The sequence below is a fragment of the Cornus florida genome, unplaced genomic scaffold, assembly GCF_030987335.1.
Source record: "Cornus florida cultivar Cherokee Brave unplaced genomic scaffold, ASM3098733v1 CherokeeBrave_3.0.0_Hap2_Chr01, whole genome shotgun sequence".
Lineage (NCBI taxonomy): Eukaryota > Viridiplantae > Streptophyta > Magnoliopsida > Cornales > Cornaceae > Cornus > Cornus florida.
This window is the reverse complement of record NW_026775571.1, coordinates 94,095,710-94,111,698: the sequence shown is the minus strand read 5'-3', so window position 1 is coordinate 94,111,698 and position 15,989 is coordinate 94,095,710. Positions and strand designations below refer to the sequence as shown.

The 15,989-nt window shown below is 35.9% G+C and overlaps 2 protein-coding genes across 2 annotated transcripts; one reads left to right on the top strand and one right to left on the bottom strand.

Moving 5' to 3' along the window:
- Positions 1-1,065: 1,065 nt before the first annotated feature.
- LOC132277789 (receptor-like serine/threonine-protein kinase SD1-8) lies at positions 1,066-1,714 on the top strand. The gene is made up of 3 exons (XM_059779639.1): positions 1,066-1,154; positions 1,238-1,322; positions 1,469-1,714. The coding sequence occupies exons 1-3, from the start codon at positions 1,066-1,068 to the stop codon at positions 1,712-1,714; spliced, it is 420 nt and encodes a 139-aa protein (XP_059635622.1).
- Positions 1,715-4,499: 2,785 nt separating this feature from the next.
- Positions 4,500-8,558, bottom strand: LOC132306978 (G-type lectin S-receptor-like serine/threonine-protein kinase At4g27290). The gene is made up of 7 exons (XM_059804610.1): positions 7,225-8,558; positions 6,745-6,864; positions 5,878-6,050; positions 5,586-5,796; positions 5,261-5,498; positions 5,026-5,176; positions 4,500-4,932 (listed from the first exon to the last, which is right to left on the bottom strand). The coding sequence occupies exons 1-7, from the start codon at positions 8,459-8,461 to the stop codon at positions 4,618-4,620; spliced, it is 2,445 nt and encodes an 814-aa protein (XP_059660593.1). The 5' UTR covers positions 8,462-8,558; the 3' UTR covers positions 4,500-4,617.
- Between the last annotated feature and the right edge of the window lie 7,431 nt (positions 8,559-15,989).

The window sequence follows — 15,989 nt, the reverse complement described above, 5'->3', positions numbered from 1 at the left end:
CCTATAGACCCCAATCTCAAACTCTTTGTTGAGTCAGGGGAATTACTTTCAGATCCATCCGTGTATCAACGTTTAGTAGGTCGTCTTATCTACTTGACTAACACAAGGCCCGATTTGACATTTGCTGTTAGTGTGGTTAGTCAATTCATGCATGCCCCTCGCTCAACTCATATGGATGCAGTCTACCATATTTTGAGGTAAGTCATGCCCTGGTCTTGGTCTATTCTATGCCTCAGGAAATCAATCTGGACTCTCATGCTTTACTGATGCAGACTATGCTGGATGTAAAACAGATAGACGTTCTACCTCTGACTTCTGTACTTTCTATGGTAATCATCTCATATCATGGAAGAGTAAGAAGCAAGCTGTTGTCTCTAGATCCTCTGCTGAAGCTGAATACCGAGCTATGGCTCAAGGTACTTATGAGCTCTTTTGGCTTCAATCAATTTTGGGAGAGTTGGGTCTTGTAGAGAAAGGTTCTTCAAGGCTGTTTTGTGACAATAAATCAGCCATTATGCTTGCTTCCGATTCTGTTTTACATAAAAGGTCGAAACATATTGAGGTAGACATTCACTTTATTCAAGAGAAGGTTCGATCAGGTATCATTAATCCTATTTTTGTTCCCTCTTCAGAACAGACTGCAGATGTGTTCACAAAGTCTGTTGGGCCTTCTCTTCTCCAGTCTTCTATAGTCAAGCTGGGCTTGCTCAACATATTTGCTCCAGCTTGAGGGGGAGTGCTGGAAATAATATCCATAAGTTGACTCAATGATTGTGGTAGATTTATTGGGTCTTCAATATAGGCTAATATTTAGGGATTTTATTTTTATTCTGATTTGATTTTATTATCTTTATTCTGATTTGATTATATTCTCTTTCCATATTTGTAATTTTCCTCTTGTATATAATGATAGTCAAGCTCTCAAATTGAGTGCGCCAATTTTACCAAGTTACTTTTGATATTATAGTGGGGATTGCTCGAGGGCTTCTTTATCTTCATCAGGATTCCAGATTGAGGATTATTCATAGGGATCTAAAAGCCAGTAATGTGCTACTAGACAATAACATGAATCCAAAAATCTCAGATTTTGGGATTGCTAGAGCTTTTGGAGGAGATCAATTACTAGCAAAAACAAAAAGGGTGATTGGAACTTAGTAAGTGCCTAACGATTTGTTTAAGGTACCAGCATAAGATAAGATTCATTAATATCTTTATTTTTCTTATTATGGCACAGTAGTTACATGTCCCTAGAGTATGTCATCGATGGCCTCTTTTCCATGAAATCAGATGTCTTTAGCTTCGGAGTGCTAGTTTTGGAAATAGTGAGTGGCAAAAGGAACGGACAGTTCTAACATCCAGACCATGACCACAACCTTCTTGGACATGTAAGTTAATTGTTAAAATTGGTTTTCTTCCAATTTGCACTTTTTCTGTAAGGTTAATTTTTATTTGATATATGACGTGTCAGGCATGGAAATTACTGATTGAAGGGAAGGCCTTTGAGCTAATATATCCACAGATGGAGGATTCATTTCCAATGTCTGAAGTATTAAGGTGCATACAGATTGGCCTCTTGTGTGTGCAGCAATGCCCCGAAGACAGGCCAATGATGTGCTCTGTGCTCTTAATGTTTAATAGTGAGGGCACAGTGTTGCCCCAGCCTAAGCAACCTGGTTTCTACCCGGATAGAAGCCTGTGTGAGACAGAGTCTTAGCAAGAGGAAAGAACGACAGAGTCTCTCAGCAAGAGGAAAGAACTAGTACCAAAAATAAGTTGAACATTTCTATACCAGAGGGTCAGTAGAAGTAACCTTATGTATGTGTTTGTTAGGAGGAATCCAAAGTTATACAAATTATTTCTTCCACCACCTTTTTGTAAAGCATTATCTTTGTCTTTAATATGATATGGTAGTTAAGTAGGCTCACATATAAATATAGTTTAGTGTGATAGGATGGTAGGCTCGGGTAAGATGTTTATTTTTGGAATTTTTTTGTAGCTTCTTTCACCTGCAAGATTCTAATGACACAACAAAGAATTGAAATAACAGAAGGCTGTAACTTAGTGGTATTCTTTCACCTTCCAAAGTAGAATGTCGAAGAGTTCACTTTCCATAGGGCCAAAAGTGGGTATGTGCTAGCACAATTTTGGTTATGTCGGTAGACATGCCGAAAGGTTTCAATTCAATGCGGTCATGCCAGAGTTGAGTTCTGCCCAAAAGTGCTTAATTATTCCTAACTTTGGCCAGTTGAACAGCTAGTTTTCAGGGAGTGAGAATTAGAAGGTTTGCTATTAGTCCCACGTAAATGTGTTAATTCAAATGTTACCTATTTTTACATACACACTGGTCAATGTATATATATATTTTCTCATTTAATTTATATTGAATGGATAATCATATACAATCATTCAAAGAAGATGCAAAAAGAGAAGAGGAAAGAAACACAATCAAGAAAAAAAAAAAAAAAAAAAAAAATTCGTTCAATTTAGCGCATATATAATTCAATCCAACAACTAATTAAATAAACTAAAGAGAGTAATTCTTAATTCTCGCACTACATTCATATTTAAGCAGAAATTCCAAAAATTAAGGAAAAATCTGGATACCGACCTTGTAATGAAGACTCAGTTCACTCCATGGAAGTTGCTTGAGCTTGAAGTTGCTTCAAATTCAATCCCCAAACCACCTTTGAATCGCCTCCTTAGAGTTAGGGTTCGTCGGTGACGTTAACGGAGTGAAAGGTGAATACACAGAATATACCATCTTCGGGAAAGGTGGGAAGAAATGTAATTCGGTCAAACGACGCCGTTTCTTTATTTTTTTCTTGTTTTTGAAAAATATAAATATTTTATCTCTAAAAGGTGTTCCTTGAGTGATTGAATTGAATTACCTGTTTAGTAATTGGCACGTATTGCGTGGAAGTATTTACCTAACACAAATAAATAAATAATATCGGAAACGTGTTAACTTTCTACACTGATTGTTTTCCAAATTTCCATAATCCTTCTTCACCTTCCTAAACTCTCCTTAATTGCTTTTCAGATTACCATAATGCTTCATTACCGAACTCTCCTTAATTGCTTTCCATATTACCATAATCCTTCCTTCCTAAACTCTCCTTAATTGCTTTTCATATTACCATACATAATCCTTCCTTAATCTCTCTCTATCCAAACTCGAAAATCAAACAATAATTCCCTAAACATAGTTTTTTTTCCAATTTGATGACCTTCAACTTTCTAGAAACATAAAACTGAACAAAGTATGCCAAACTTTTCGGATAATTTAAAAGTGAAGGTCAGCCCAATGGACCTGTTAAATATAAAAGAGAGAACTCTCTATTGTATTTAACATAGTATCAGAACCTTTTGATTTTTAGTAAACATTATCGTAGTCACCACCAGGGATGGCACCATTAACCCCATCCTTGGCGGCGATGGTTAACCAATAAATTCACGCTTCCGCTCTCCAAGATCTTCATAAAGATCTACATATGCCCAGTTTAGGAAAGCCTCGTTGTCTAAGTCTTCTTCAAGGAAACTTAACGAGATGTCTCGTTTAGAGAAGCCTCACCTAGGGATGCCTCGTATAGGGAAGCCTCATTCTTTAAATAGATGCCTCGTTTAGAGATGCTTAACGTGTCTGATCAACTCCGTCACCACGCCACCATGCGCCTCAATTGGTAATCCCACTCTTCCATGAGCCTTCACCCGCACCAACAGTAATCCCACACCTCAACGTGTCGGATCAGCTCTGTCACCGTGCCACCACGCGTCATCAGTGGTCATTAGCTCCTTCACCGCGTTGCCCACGCGCCGCCACATTCTGCCACGTCAGCATTGCTACATTGTCATATCCACATCGTGCCACGTGCCAGGCCACGTTAGCACCGCCGCGTCATTTTGCCACATCATCACTACCACATCAATAGCGGCGTCCACCGTAGTGCCATGCCAGTTGTTAATCATGTCTCCATCTTCACCCTTTCAAGATCTCACTTAGGATGGTTTTATTCAATCCGAGACTGTTTGCAAATATTTTAGAATATATTATTAACATATTTTAAAATATATTCTAACCATATATAAGTTTATCTTATATAAAATTACCATATATAAGATTCTAACCTTGTATAGGATTACTATATACGTAGTTACGATATACATATAAGATTTACTTATTTATCATACATAACCCTTCCTATATAAACTCCTATTGTATACATTTCATACATATCAAAATTCTATACTCTCTCTTTATATTTCAACAGGACCAACCAAACTCTTGATTCTCAGTTTATGCCCAATTGAAGCATGCCACCACTTATTTAAGCCCAATTTAATCAAAACTTTACAACATTAAAAGAATTTAAGCATTGCACTCCAATTCAATTTTGAAACCAACAATGTTGCAATTGCCATGGACAAAATATAATTCCTAACAAGGGTCACTAAAATGAACCATTGCTTGACAGAAGTATAGAAATGCAGTGTGGGGACAATTTATACAAATAATGAAATTAACCTTTTTAACATATATACATTTAGTACTTAAAATTTTGAAATTACAATGCTACAAGCTTTCCAAAACAAAATTTTCAAAGATGAGGACCTCCTTTTCTACCTACCATGTAAAATGGACATTGTTACTTCATTTGAAGTATGATAATAAGGCTTTTTCCCGGTCGATGAAGATTCTGTATCGACGGGAAATCTTTCCGAGTAGAAACCAGGTTGTTTAGGTTGGGGTAGGATTGGATTCTCACTATCCAACGTCAACACAACAGTTGACATTGTTGGCCTGTCTTCGGGACGTTGTTGCACACACAGGAGACCTACATGGATACATTTCACCACCTCTGATTTGATAATTGGACCCTCCATGAAAGCATCCATTAGTTTCATAGGATTTTCTTCATTCCATAATTTCCATGCCTAATGCAATTCAAAACATTATTAGCATCAATAAGCAGTGTGGTTTACAAATTTAGAAAAAATAATAATAATAATAAAGATTTTTATACTCACATGTCCCAAGAGGTTAAGATCATGATCAGCATGAAAAAATCCTCTGTTCTTCTTGCCACTGACTATTTCTAAAACCAAAACCCCAAAACTAAAGACATCGGATTTCACTGAAAATAGCCCGTCTATTTGGTACTCAGGAGACATATAGCCGCTATAAGAAATTATCAAAAAAAATTATCAAATGACAAGAACTGTTCATAACATGAGAAGGGAGTGACAGAAGGAATTTACTTACTAAGTTCCCATGATCCTACTTGTATTTTCTTCTGATTGATCACCTCCAAATGTTCTTGCCATACCAAAGTCCGAAATTTTAGGATTCATTTCGCTGTCTAACAGAATGTTGCTTGCTTTCAAATCCCTATGAATTATTCTCAATCTTGAATCCCGGTGAAGATAAAGAAGTCCTCGAGCAATTCCCACTATTATTTCATAGCGCTTTTGGCAATCAAGTGATGTACCTCTTGTTTGACCTGCGCCAATATAAATCAAGTCAGAAACTAAACTAAAGATGAACAATGTGAATGATTTACAACATTGATAGAGGATAAGAGGTTAACTGAAAATGAACAAGTCCAAACTCCTGTTGGGCATGTACTCGTAGATTAACATCCTCTCTTCTTCATGAATGCAACATCCCAAGAGCCTAACAAGATTCCGGTGCTGCAGTTTCGCGATCAAGATAACCTCATTCTTGAACTCTTTGAGGCCTTGCCTCGAATCCTTGGAGAGCCTCTTCACTGCTATTTCTTGTCCGGTTAAGAGCTTACCCTGCATTTTGTTTAACCGTGACTAAATTCAAACACAGTGACCATTTTGGTTGTTAAGTTTGTAAATGTGAGAGAAAATTACCCGGTAAACAGGACCAAAACCACCTTCTCCAATCTTATGCGTGAACGAGAAGCTGTTAGTGGCAGTTGAAACAGTGACCAAATCAAATAATGGTAACTCTAGGTCTTCATCCCCAATGCTTTGATTATTATGTGGGCTTGCTTCATCTACTCTCAGACTCAGAGCTGTTAAAACTGAGAAATGATTGAATTAGAAACATTCCAATAATAAAACTATGGATGCAAGAATCCTCTGAATTCTACAAGTTATCAATGACCTATTTAGTTCATATGGCTTATCGTTTATTCTGCAACAATTAACATGTCCTAATATTGGTGGAAAAAAAAAATACATCTTTTAATATATTACCAAAGAAATAGAAATCTGCATTTATTGATGTAGAATAATTGAAGTTTTTGCAATGTATTTTAAGAATTTAATACACACTCTAAATGCCGATAATCAGAATAGCACATGCATTCATGCAATGGACACACAGAAAAATATGTTAGCTAGGAAAATAATTAATCTTGCAGCTGAAGTTTAATCAATGACATTTTTTTTTTCCTGCTTTGGTTGGTAGAGTTTTGATGTTAGTAATCCACAGATAATATCCTAGAAAGTATACTGTTTCTCTACAGAAAACAAAGACTAAGTCACTCAACAACAAATTATAATGATCTTGGGGCCCAAAAAGGTTGAAATCTTGGAATTGACTTTTTAAAAAATGCAGCTAGCGGTCTCCAATAATGCATATATAGTAGAGATATTGGTAGCGTATGTGCATCAATTATGTGGACTAGACATTTTTTCAAACACTTTGGACGGCGCTAAACAACTAAATTATTTCCAAATGGCCGGCTTTGTGTTCAAAGTTCATACACATACCTCTTCTCCTCCGAGCTCTCTTCTGAATAACATACCAAGTGATTAAACACAAGAGAAGAACCCCTGAAATCACTGAAACCGATGCAATCACCGCCGTCCGTTTGTCTTTGTTATGGGATCCTTTAAACACCAACCATAAAATCAAAAGAGATTAAGAAGCAAGAAGAGTAATTTTTTTTTTAGTAAAATGTTCATAATATGCTTTTAGACAGCTTTTGCACTCATTTGATAACATGGGTTAGATGACAAAATATTAGAATTGGTAGGATTTAAATGAGTAAATATTTCATCCACAGGTAGCTGGGTCAAAGATTGGAATCAAAATCCTTTTCAGTAAGGAATTTTTTTTTTTGTGCAGTTGGTGAATTTCATCACTATAAATGATAAATTTGCTACTATAATAGTGAAATTTCACCTAGTAAAAGTCACCATATGGTTACTGGAGAGACAAACATGAGAATAATTGATGGACAAACTTACCGAGATCAGAAGCAGCCATCCGAATATAGAGCTCTTGTCCACCCTCACTATACTGTCTAATATCGAGCAAACCACCAAGCCATACCACACAACCACTAAACTCAGTTATGGCATAAGCAACACATGAACAATTACTCGAACAAGCCGCCTGGCATTCCTCAGGACTTGAAGCTTTCTCATTAAAAGAGGACGAATCCGGCAACTTCAGCCCCGGAAACTTCCTAAACCCCACCGGCACGCTGCAATTCAATGGTGTCCTCGGAACACACCCACCAGTATAATCAAGCCTATTCCAGTCATTTGGGAATTTGGGTGTGAACCCATCCGCGCAATGACAAATAGGTGAATCATTGATATTGCATATACCATAAGGACCACAATGTGCATAGTCATCACAGGTGTCAACTATCAGCTTAACTGCATCAACCCATTCGCTCCGCCTAAAGTAGAGGTGTTCAAGCGTGCCTGACTGGTTCGCCACAAACCTCGAAAACATAGTGTCTACATTGTTTTCGAAGGAATAGTAAACGTAGCTCGAATTAACCACGAAGATGGGTGTGAACACTGGATTTTGTCCTAGTGGAGGACCACCACCAAACCGAGTACCATCCCATGGACCGCTTCGATATACTATTACTGAATTTTGGCGAAGAATAAGCTGAGGAAGCCCACTATAGTCTAGTCTATATGTATACACACCTGGAGATGGATCCTGCAGACTATTCCATGACCTCAAGTACCACTCTTGATTGGTTCTAAGGTCCCATCCCAGTTTCATTCCCGGTATCAACGTATCACATGGATGATCAAAGCTTTGCCACAGATAGTTGTTGCCACCGTTTGCCACCACGACGAGGTTGCCAGTGTCAAGGAGCTGCAGGACTGGATTAGTCATTGTCGGGGATGAAGAATTTGATGTCCATATGATGACACGAGTCTGGTTGTCGAAAATAATGATGTTGCCGGTTGCAGAGATGGTGAGGACACCGGAGGAATCTGGGATTGGGGTGTCCTTGTTGGCCACCCACACAGGTGTTTGTTGTGGGACTTTGTAGAACCATATTCCTATGTAACGGCTGTTGGAGTTCCATGGACTGAAGAAGCCTAGCTCGAACTTTTCGCCTGATGAAACAAGAGTTTGGCCGTTGTCTGAGAGTGTTTGGTTCGGAGATATGGTGTCGATAGCAATGGAGGATTCCAGGAAGAAACAGAGGAAAATGAGGGGAAGGACCATCATGGATGATCTCAGTTACAAGAAACACTACCATCACATTTGCTTATTTGAATGTGTAAAACAAAACATTATCAGATCATGACTCGAGACTTTTGAAAAGGTATACATTTGACCTGTAAAAGAGTTGATGATAACACCTTCTAGAAAGTCAGGTATTTGAAGGAAACCAACGTCAGAAGTAGTTCAAACAACAAAAATAGCCGCCTATACAGACCTTAGATTTTTCAAATGCTATGGCTATCCTGAGAAGGTCTGTGGTCAGCGGTAGGTTGGTTTGAGAGGGACGTAAACAGGTATCAATTATTGTATCTGGAAAGTGTTGGAAAAATATATGCTTCATGTGATATTTAAGATATAACAAATCTTATACTAATATGTCATTAGATAATTAACAATATGTTAAGAAATCATTAATTAAATATGCAACTCTATATTTAATTAAATATGCAAAATAAATTAATAAAATCATAATAATCAATAAAGAACCTGGACCGAGGCTAGTATTGAATACTATGTCCTTAAGACAGATTCGCCCCGCTATGGTGCTAACGGACTCAGTGGCGTCTATCTCCCAGGATACAACGGTCTACATCCACCAGTAGCAGCACTACAAACTCGTGGATACGGCGAACCTTCTCCGTGTAATACTCTCTCTAACTCAAAAATGTATCTATGCTATATAAATGCTGAATAGGGTGCAATTCGAATCAAATGGTTCGGACCAATCTTAATATGGCTCAATGAAATTGGATTAGGGTCTAAGTGGTTCGGACCACTTTGAACCCACTTGGGTTGGGTTCAAGTCTAGAGAGGGAGATAGAAGAAAATGAAAATGAACGACTTGCAAATGATCTAAAGGGGGGTATTTATAGAAATAGAAATGCCTTTTCGGATGGGGTGCGTCTTTTCATCATTGGACACAACCATTGCAATAGGTTGCAATGGTTCACATGGTGTCTATTCACCATTAGACACATCCATTCCAATAGGTTGCAATGGTTCACATGGTGTCTGTTCACCAATAGACACATCCATTCCAATAGGTTGCAATGGTTCACATGGTGTCTGTTCACCAATAGACACATCCATTCCAATAGGTTACAATGTGCCTTTTCGAGTGGGTGCAACCATGGGTCATGATGGTTTGGAAAAAGGTGTAACCTTTTGAAAAAACTAAAAAGTGGTTTTTTAATTAAAAAGGTGTAACCCTTTAGAAAAACTAAAATATGGTTTTTTTAATTTAAAAGGTGTAACCTTTTAGAAAAACTAAAAAGTAGTTTTTTTAATTCAAAAAACCAACCACCCAAAAACCCTACTCATTTGTGAAACCCATTTAAATAAGCCCAGCCCAAAATTAGGCCCAATCCAAAATTCCAAAAAAAGAATAATCTGGACTTTACAATTAGGCCCAAGCCCAAGCCCAAATCCTAAACTCAGCTTATTTAAATTTCAATTTGTTTCAACATTTTTTCCATGTGGGACAAACACTTCCCACATTTTGCATACCCATTTAGGCTTATCAAAACACCACACTTTGGAGCTAATTTCTCATTCATCCGGAAACGGATTTCAGAAAGTAAATATACCACATTCATCTCCTTACGGAGAGAAACGCGCTTGTCTAGAGATCCGTAAAAAATTATTAACGGAATCTATTTCAAATCTTATCCAAAGTTTATGTTTTTAATGCCCCCGTTTCCAACAATCCCCCACATGAATGGAAATTTGCGTAAAATGCAAAAGATGATCATGCAGACACTAGAGAGAGTATAATCGAAAAGTTACTGCATCAGGATAGGTGGCTTTTGGCTTTGAACCTTCCCTAGTGTATTGCTATCGAATTTACTGGCTAACCAGTGAACGCGATGTCTTGAACTGTTCAGCCGTTTGTGTAAACCAAGACAATAACAAACACACAGTAGCTTTCCTCACAAAGTTGGTTCTCATTGTTGTGTTCATTTTGGCCCTGAACAAGTCCTGGTATTCAATGAGTGCTCTAGAAAACTTAGCCTTTATAGTTCTCATAGAAGCGGCCTTACTTCACACTCATATAGGTGACTTCTTATTAAGAGTATCCTACCAAACCCCACTTGAATTTTCAAGGTATAAGAGTCATTAAAAGCGTAGCTTATCCTGATCATCGCTATAGGCAGCACTGTCTCATCATAGAAATGGGTAGAAGATTTATATCTTCCCAGTGCTTCTGGTGAGTCACTCAGAATTTCTGTTGTCCCTTTGAACCTAGATCTTGGGATCTCCAATCAGCTAGGTTGGGTTTCCATTAAGGTGACTCGTTAGCTTTCGGCTTTAAACCCCATTCCCCTCGATGAACTGTACAATTGCTCTCTAGTACAACCTTCAATTTTATATGTGGCCACAAGGTTGTGTTTAGAAATATTACACTCTGCAGAGATTTCTCCAGGTGAGAGCAACTGTATACTTTGTGCCCTAAAATTGCTTATTATTAGCAATATCATTTTCTTTAGTGGCACAGGTGTAGACTTACTTGAATTTTCCTCTAAGTGAAGTCTATTGACTTCCCTATTTGATTTATTCAAAGTTTCTAACTTTGAGTTATATTAAGAATATAGAACTACACCTTTAATATAAAAGACATATCCACTATTGGATTTGAAGTCTTTAATATCCCATATCCAGATTGCATCACTGTTACACCTCCAATTTAGTTAGATATCTCGATCTAAGCAATATTGGATTTAGGGTGTAATTATCGGGGTATTACATCTCAACTACCCAATTTATTATTTTTTAGTGATCCGATCCTGGATTGAAAATGTGCAATTAAACACAGTTATTAAGTTGCCTTACAATCTCAACCAATGATATACTTTGGTTAGTATATATATTTGAGATTTACATCTACAAAAGTTAGCTAGGCTTTTGTTATCATAACTAGTATTATCTCAATATCACTCTATTGAGAATATACTATATTATCAGATGTTAAATCTTTTATATCAAATATACCAATCAGTATATCATTTATATTTTAAGGCATACAATGACTTACGCATCACATTTATGTCATTGTCTCGGTAGTAGCTTTAATCCATTCAAGGACTTATAAGCTTGCACACTTGACTTTTCAACTGGAACAAATAACTCAGCACTTCAACTGAAAAAAGAACTCTTCTATTTGTTCCATAATATTTTCCTCGTAGAAAATAATATGCACGTACTATTGTTATAATAATATAAATGATTTTTGGTTCTATCCTAAAGCTCTTAGGACTTGGAACCCCCCACATTTATAAGTATTTCTGTTAAGATGAGTGACTCGTAACAAATTTCATCTATGGATAATATCTCCCCACAACTTTGGGATAATCCTGAAATTTTATCTCTAATGTATTTATTATGATTTTTCAACTTTGAAAGTACCATATATTAAATACTTCACCTCATCTACCTTTTCAAGGTTCCATATTCGCTTCTCAACAAACATATATAATAGTCTCTAGTGCATATGTACTCACTTTATCTTTAGCATATTCTTATAATAATTCACCGACAATACCGTGAATTAATGCTAAAGATATTAATTACAATGGGCTCGAATTAATATATTTGATTTTACTTCTTTTATATTTATAAATTGAGTTATTCATATTTAGGTTCATGTTAAGTCAGTCATATTAACATGTTATAACCTTTCATGTGTCACACATCATATAACTCAATCATTTAAGCAAATAATTATCTTATTATTTAAGCTTTGGATACAATCACTACAGAGTGAGCACTCACTTCTCAAGTATTATTACACACTCTTCTCATATCTCATTACTAAATTATGATGAGCACCTACTTTTCAGTTATTAACGCTAGCTTGAAGTTAAGTTTGTTTAGCTAGCAATTCTAGTAGCTCATACCTTTAGTACACACTTATCTAAGTGGTCTATCTTGGTAGTAGAGTAATTTGTTTTGAAGAATATTCTTCAAAAACTATTACTTTACAAGTAATATTATTTTCTCCTACATGAGCAACTATGATGAATAGCTCAAATAGCTTATGGCTAAAATAGCTACTCGTCACCCTCGTGTTCTTTTTTTTTTTTTTTTTTTTTTCCACTACCAAGTTGAGAGCTAGAACCAACTAACAGATTTTCCATCTTCCTCTTAGGTTCTATGCACCTCATTAATCATTTTAACTTATAGCTAATCTAACTAGTTTGCAACTTAGTAACATTTTAGCTTTCAGCTAAATTGTACATTATAGCTAACTAGCTTGATTTAGCTTGTCTCAGTGTACTTACTTACTGTATCCATAACATTTTCCATTAAACACTTTAAAGTTGTTGAAAAATCTTATCTCAGTGTACTTGCTTACTGTATCCATAACATTTTCCATTAAACACTTTAAAGTTGTTGAAAAATCTTATCTTATTCAGCCCATTCACAGCTATACGTGTCTTTAAACACTAGTATAGATCTTTTTCCCTTGACTATCAAGAGAATTGACATAGCTAGACTAGTCAATTTTTGTCTGTTGTATTAAATACACAAACCAGTCATGAACTCATACAAAATTAATAATATCAAACATTAAATCAACTATATTATAAAATTAAATTACTATGCACATTAAGTAATTCTACTACATAGTTTAATATTATAATCTCAATTAAAAGTAAGCACTTATATAAATAATATTGAACTCAGATAAATAATATTATACCATATGATTAATTATATCACATAACTAATCTAAGAAAAAAGATTTATGGCTCATTCTCCAATAAACATGCTAGAAAATTAGGACCAAAAGATGTAGACGTTCTAGCCTACAAGAAAATGATATGCACTGATGTTATAACCTATCAAAGGTTTTATGTAACGATCCACTCCATCACATAGTATGATATTATCCACTTTGGGATCCAGCCCGCACGATTTTATTATTGGATTTTATCTCAAAAAGCCTCGTACCAATTGGAGATAACACCACTACATAAAATCACTTTACCTTTCCCTTACGTAGGTGGTGTGGGACTGTGCACCTATAACTTGCTCAATGTGATAACATGTCAGTGCCTCTTGCACCCGCCCACGGCACACCCCCCACAAGGTTGCCACATTATAGGTCTCACTTTAACTTTCTTAGGAGAAAGTACAACCTTAGTTAGACACCCCCACATTTTTAAGAATTTATAAGAAGGTTTTCGAATTTTTTATAATTCATATGGTGTCACATTTCTAAGGTTTCATCTTTGCTTTGTGGCAAATACACATAACGTTATCTTGTGCAACCAATGATAAAAGTAATGAAGTATCTTTTTTCACCTCTAGTTGATACATGTTTAAGGTAATGTCATATACTTCATAATATCATATTACAAAAGTAAATAATTCAATCAAAATTGAATAATTCAATAATCCACTTATATAACATGCTTCAATTTCACATAATATTGAATGCATTAATATTTAACATATTATCATATAATAATGTATATAACATTATTTTATCATATCTCAACTATTAGTATAATATCTACTTGTTTATATCTTAAATAGAAACATATAATAAAATCTACGCAAGGAAGGAATCTGTCTTAAGATTGTTGGAAAAATATATGCTTCATGTGATATTTAAGATATAACAAATCTTATACTAATATGTCATTAGATAATTAACAATATGTTAAGAAATCATTAATTAAATATGCAACTCTATATTTAATTAAATATGCAAAATAAATTAATAAAATCATAATAATCAATAAAGAACCTGGACCGAGGCTAGTATTGAATACTATGTCCTTAAGACAGATTCGCCCCGCTATGGTGCTAACGGACTCAGTGGCGTCTATCTCCCAGGATACAACGGTCTACATCCACCAGTAGCAGCACTACAAACTCGTGGATACGGCGAACCTTCTCCGTGTAATACTCTCTCTAACTCAAAAATGTATCTATGCTATATAAATGCTGAATAGGGTGCAATTCGAATCAAATGGTTCGGACCAATCTTAATATGGCTCAATGAAATTGGATTAGGGTCTAAGTGGTTCGGACCACTTTGAACCCACTTGGGTTGGGTTCAAGTCTAGAGAGGGAGATAGAAGAAAATGAAAATGAACGACTTGCAAATGATCTAAAGGGGGGTATTTATAGAAATAGAAATGCCTTTTCGGATGGGGTGCGTCTTTTCATCATTGGACACAACCATTGCAATAGGTTGCAATGGTTCACATGGTGTCTATTCACCATTAGACACATCCATTCCAATAGGTTGCAATGGTTCACATGGTGTCTGTTCACCAATAGACACATCCATTCCAATAGGTTGCAATGGTTCACATGGTGTCTGTTCACCAATAGACACATCCATTCCAATAGGTTACAATGTGCCTTTTCGAGTGGGTGCAACCATGGGTCATGATGGTTTGGAAAAAGGTGTAACCTTTTGAAAAAACTAAAAAGTGGTTTTTTAATTAAAAAGGTGTAACCCTTTAGAAAAACTAAAATATGGTTTTTTTAATTTAAAAGGTGTAACCTTTTAGAAAAACTAAAAAGTAGTTTTTTTAATTCAAAAAACCAACCACCCAAAAACCCTACTCATTTGTGAAACCCATTTAAATAAGCCCAGCCCAAAATTAGGCCCAATCCAAAATTCCAAAAAAAGAATAATCTGGACTTTACAATTAGGCCCAAGCCCAAGCCCAAATCCTAAACTCAGCTTATTTAAATTTCAATTTGTTTCAACATTTTTTCCATGTGGGACAAACACTTCCCACATTTTGCATACCCATTTAGGCTTATCAAAACACCACACTTTGGAGCTAATTTCTCATTCATCCGGAAACGGATTTCAGAAAGTAAATATACCACATTCATCTCCTTACGGAGAGAAACGCGCTTGTCTAGAGATCCGTAAAAAATTATTAACGGAATCTATTTCAAATCTTATCCAAAGTTTATGTTTTTAATGCCCCCGTTTCCAACAGAAAGTTGAATATGTGAATTTTGTTTCTTAATTTTGAGTGTGTGGTTGAAATTTTAGTATTAGGAACCTACACATATGCTAATTCATGATATATGCTTGCATAAGCATGATGTTATAAAGAATAAGATAGACATTTAATATTAGCATACGTGTAGGTTGCTAAACTTGCTATATAATAGATTCAGAGGTTTGAAAGTATGAATACAAGTGATTATATCTCATGAATGTCGTTGTCCAATTATTATCCTTTGAACATATACACCCTTTTCTGAAGGAATAAACTTCGTCATAAATAAATAATTTAATTCAGTGCACGAGACTCACATTATTGTCCAATTATTATCTTTTGAACACATACACCCTTTTCTGGAAAGAAAAAACTTTGTCACAAAGGAAGTAATTTAACTCAGTGCACGAGACTCCCGTCACTACGGAATTTGGGGAGGGTTGAATGTAGAAGCCTTACCTCTGCACTGGGAGACCGAGATGCTGTTTTCTATTTCGAGCTCGTGAAATCTTACCGTTGCGCCACAGCTCTGTCTCAAGGGAAGTAATGTTATT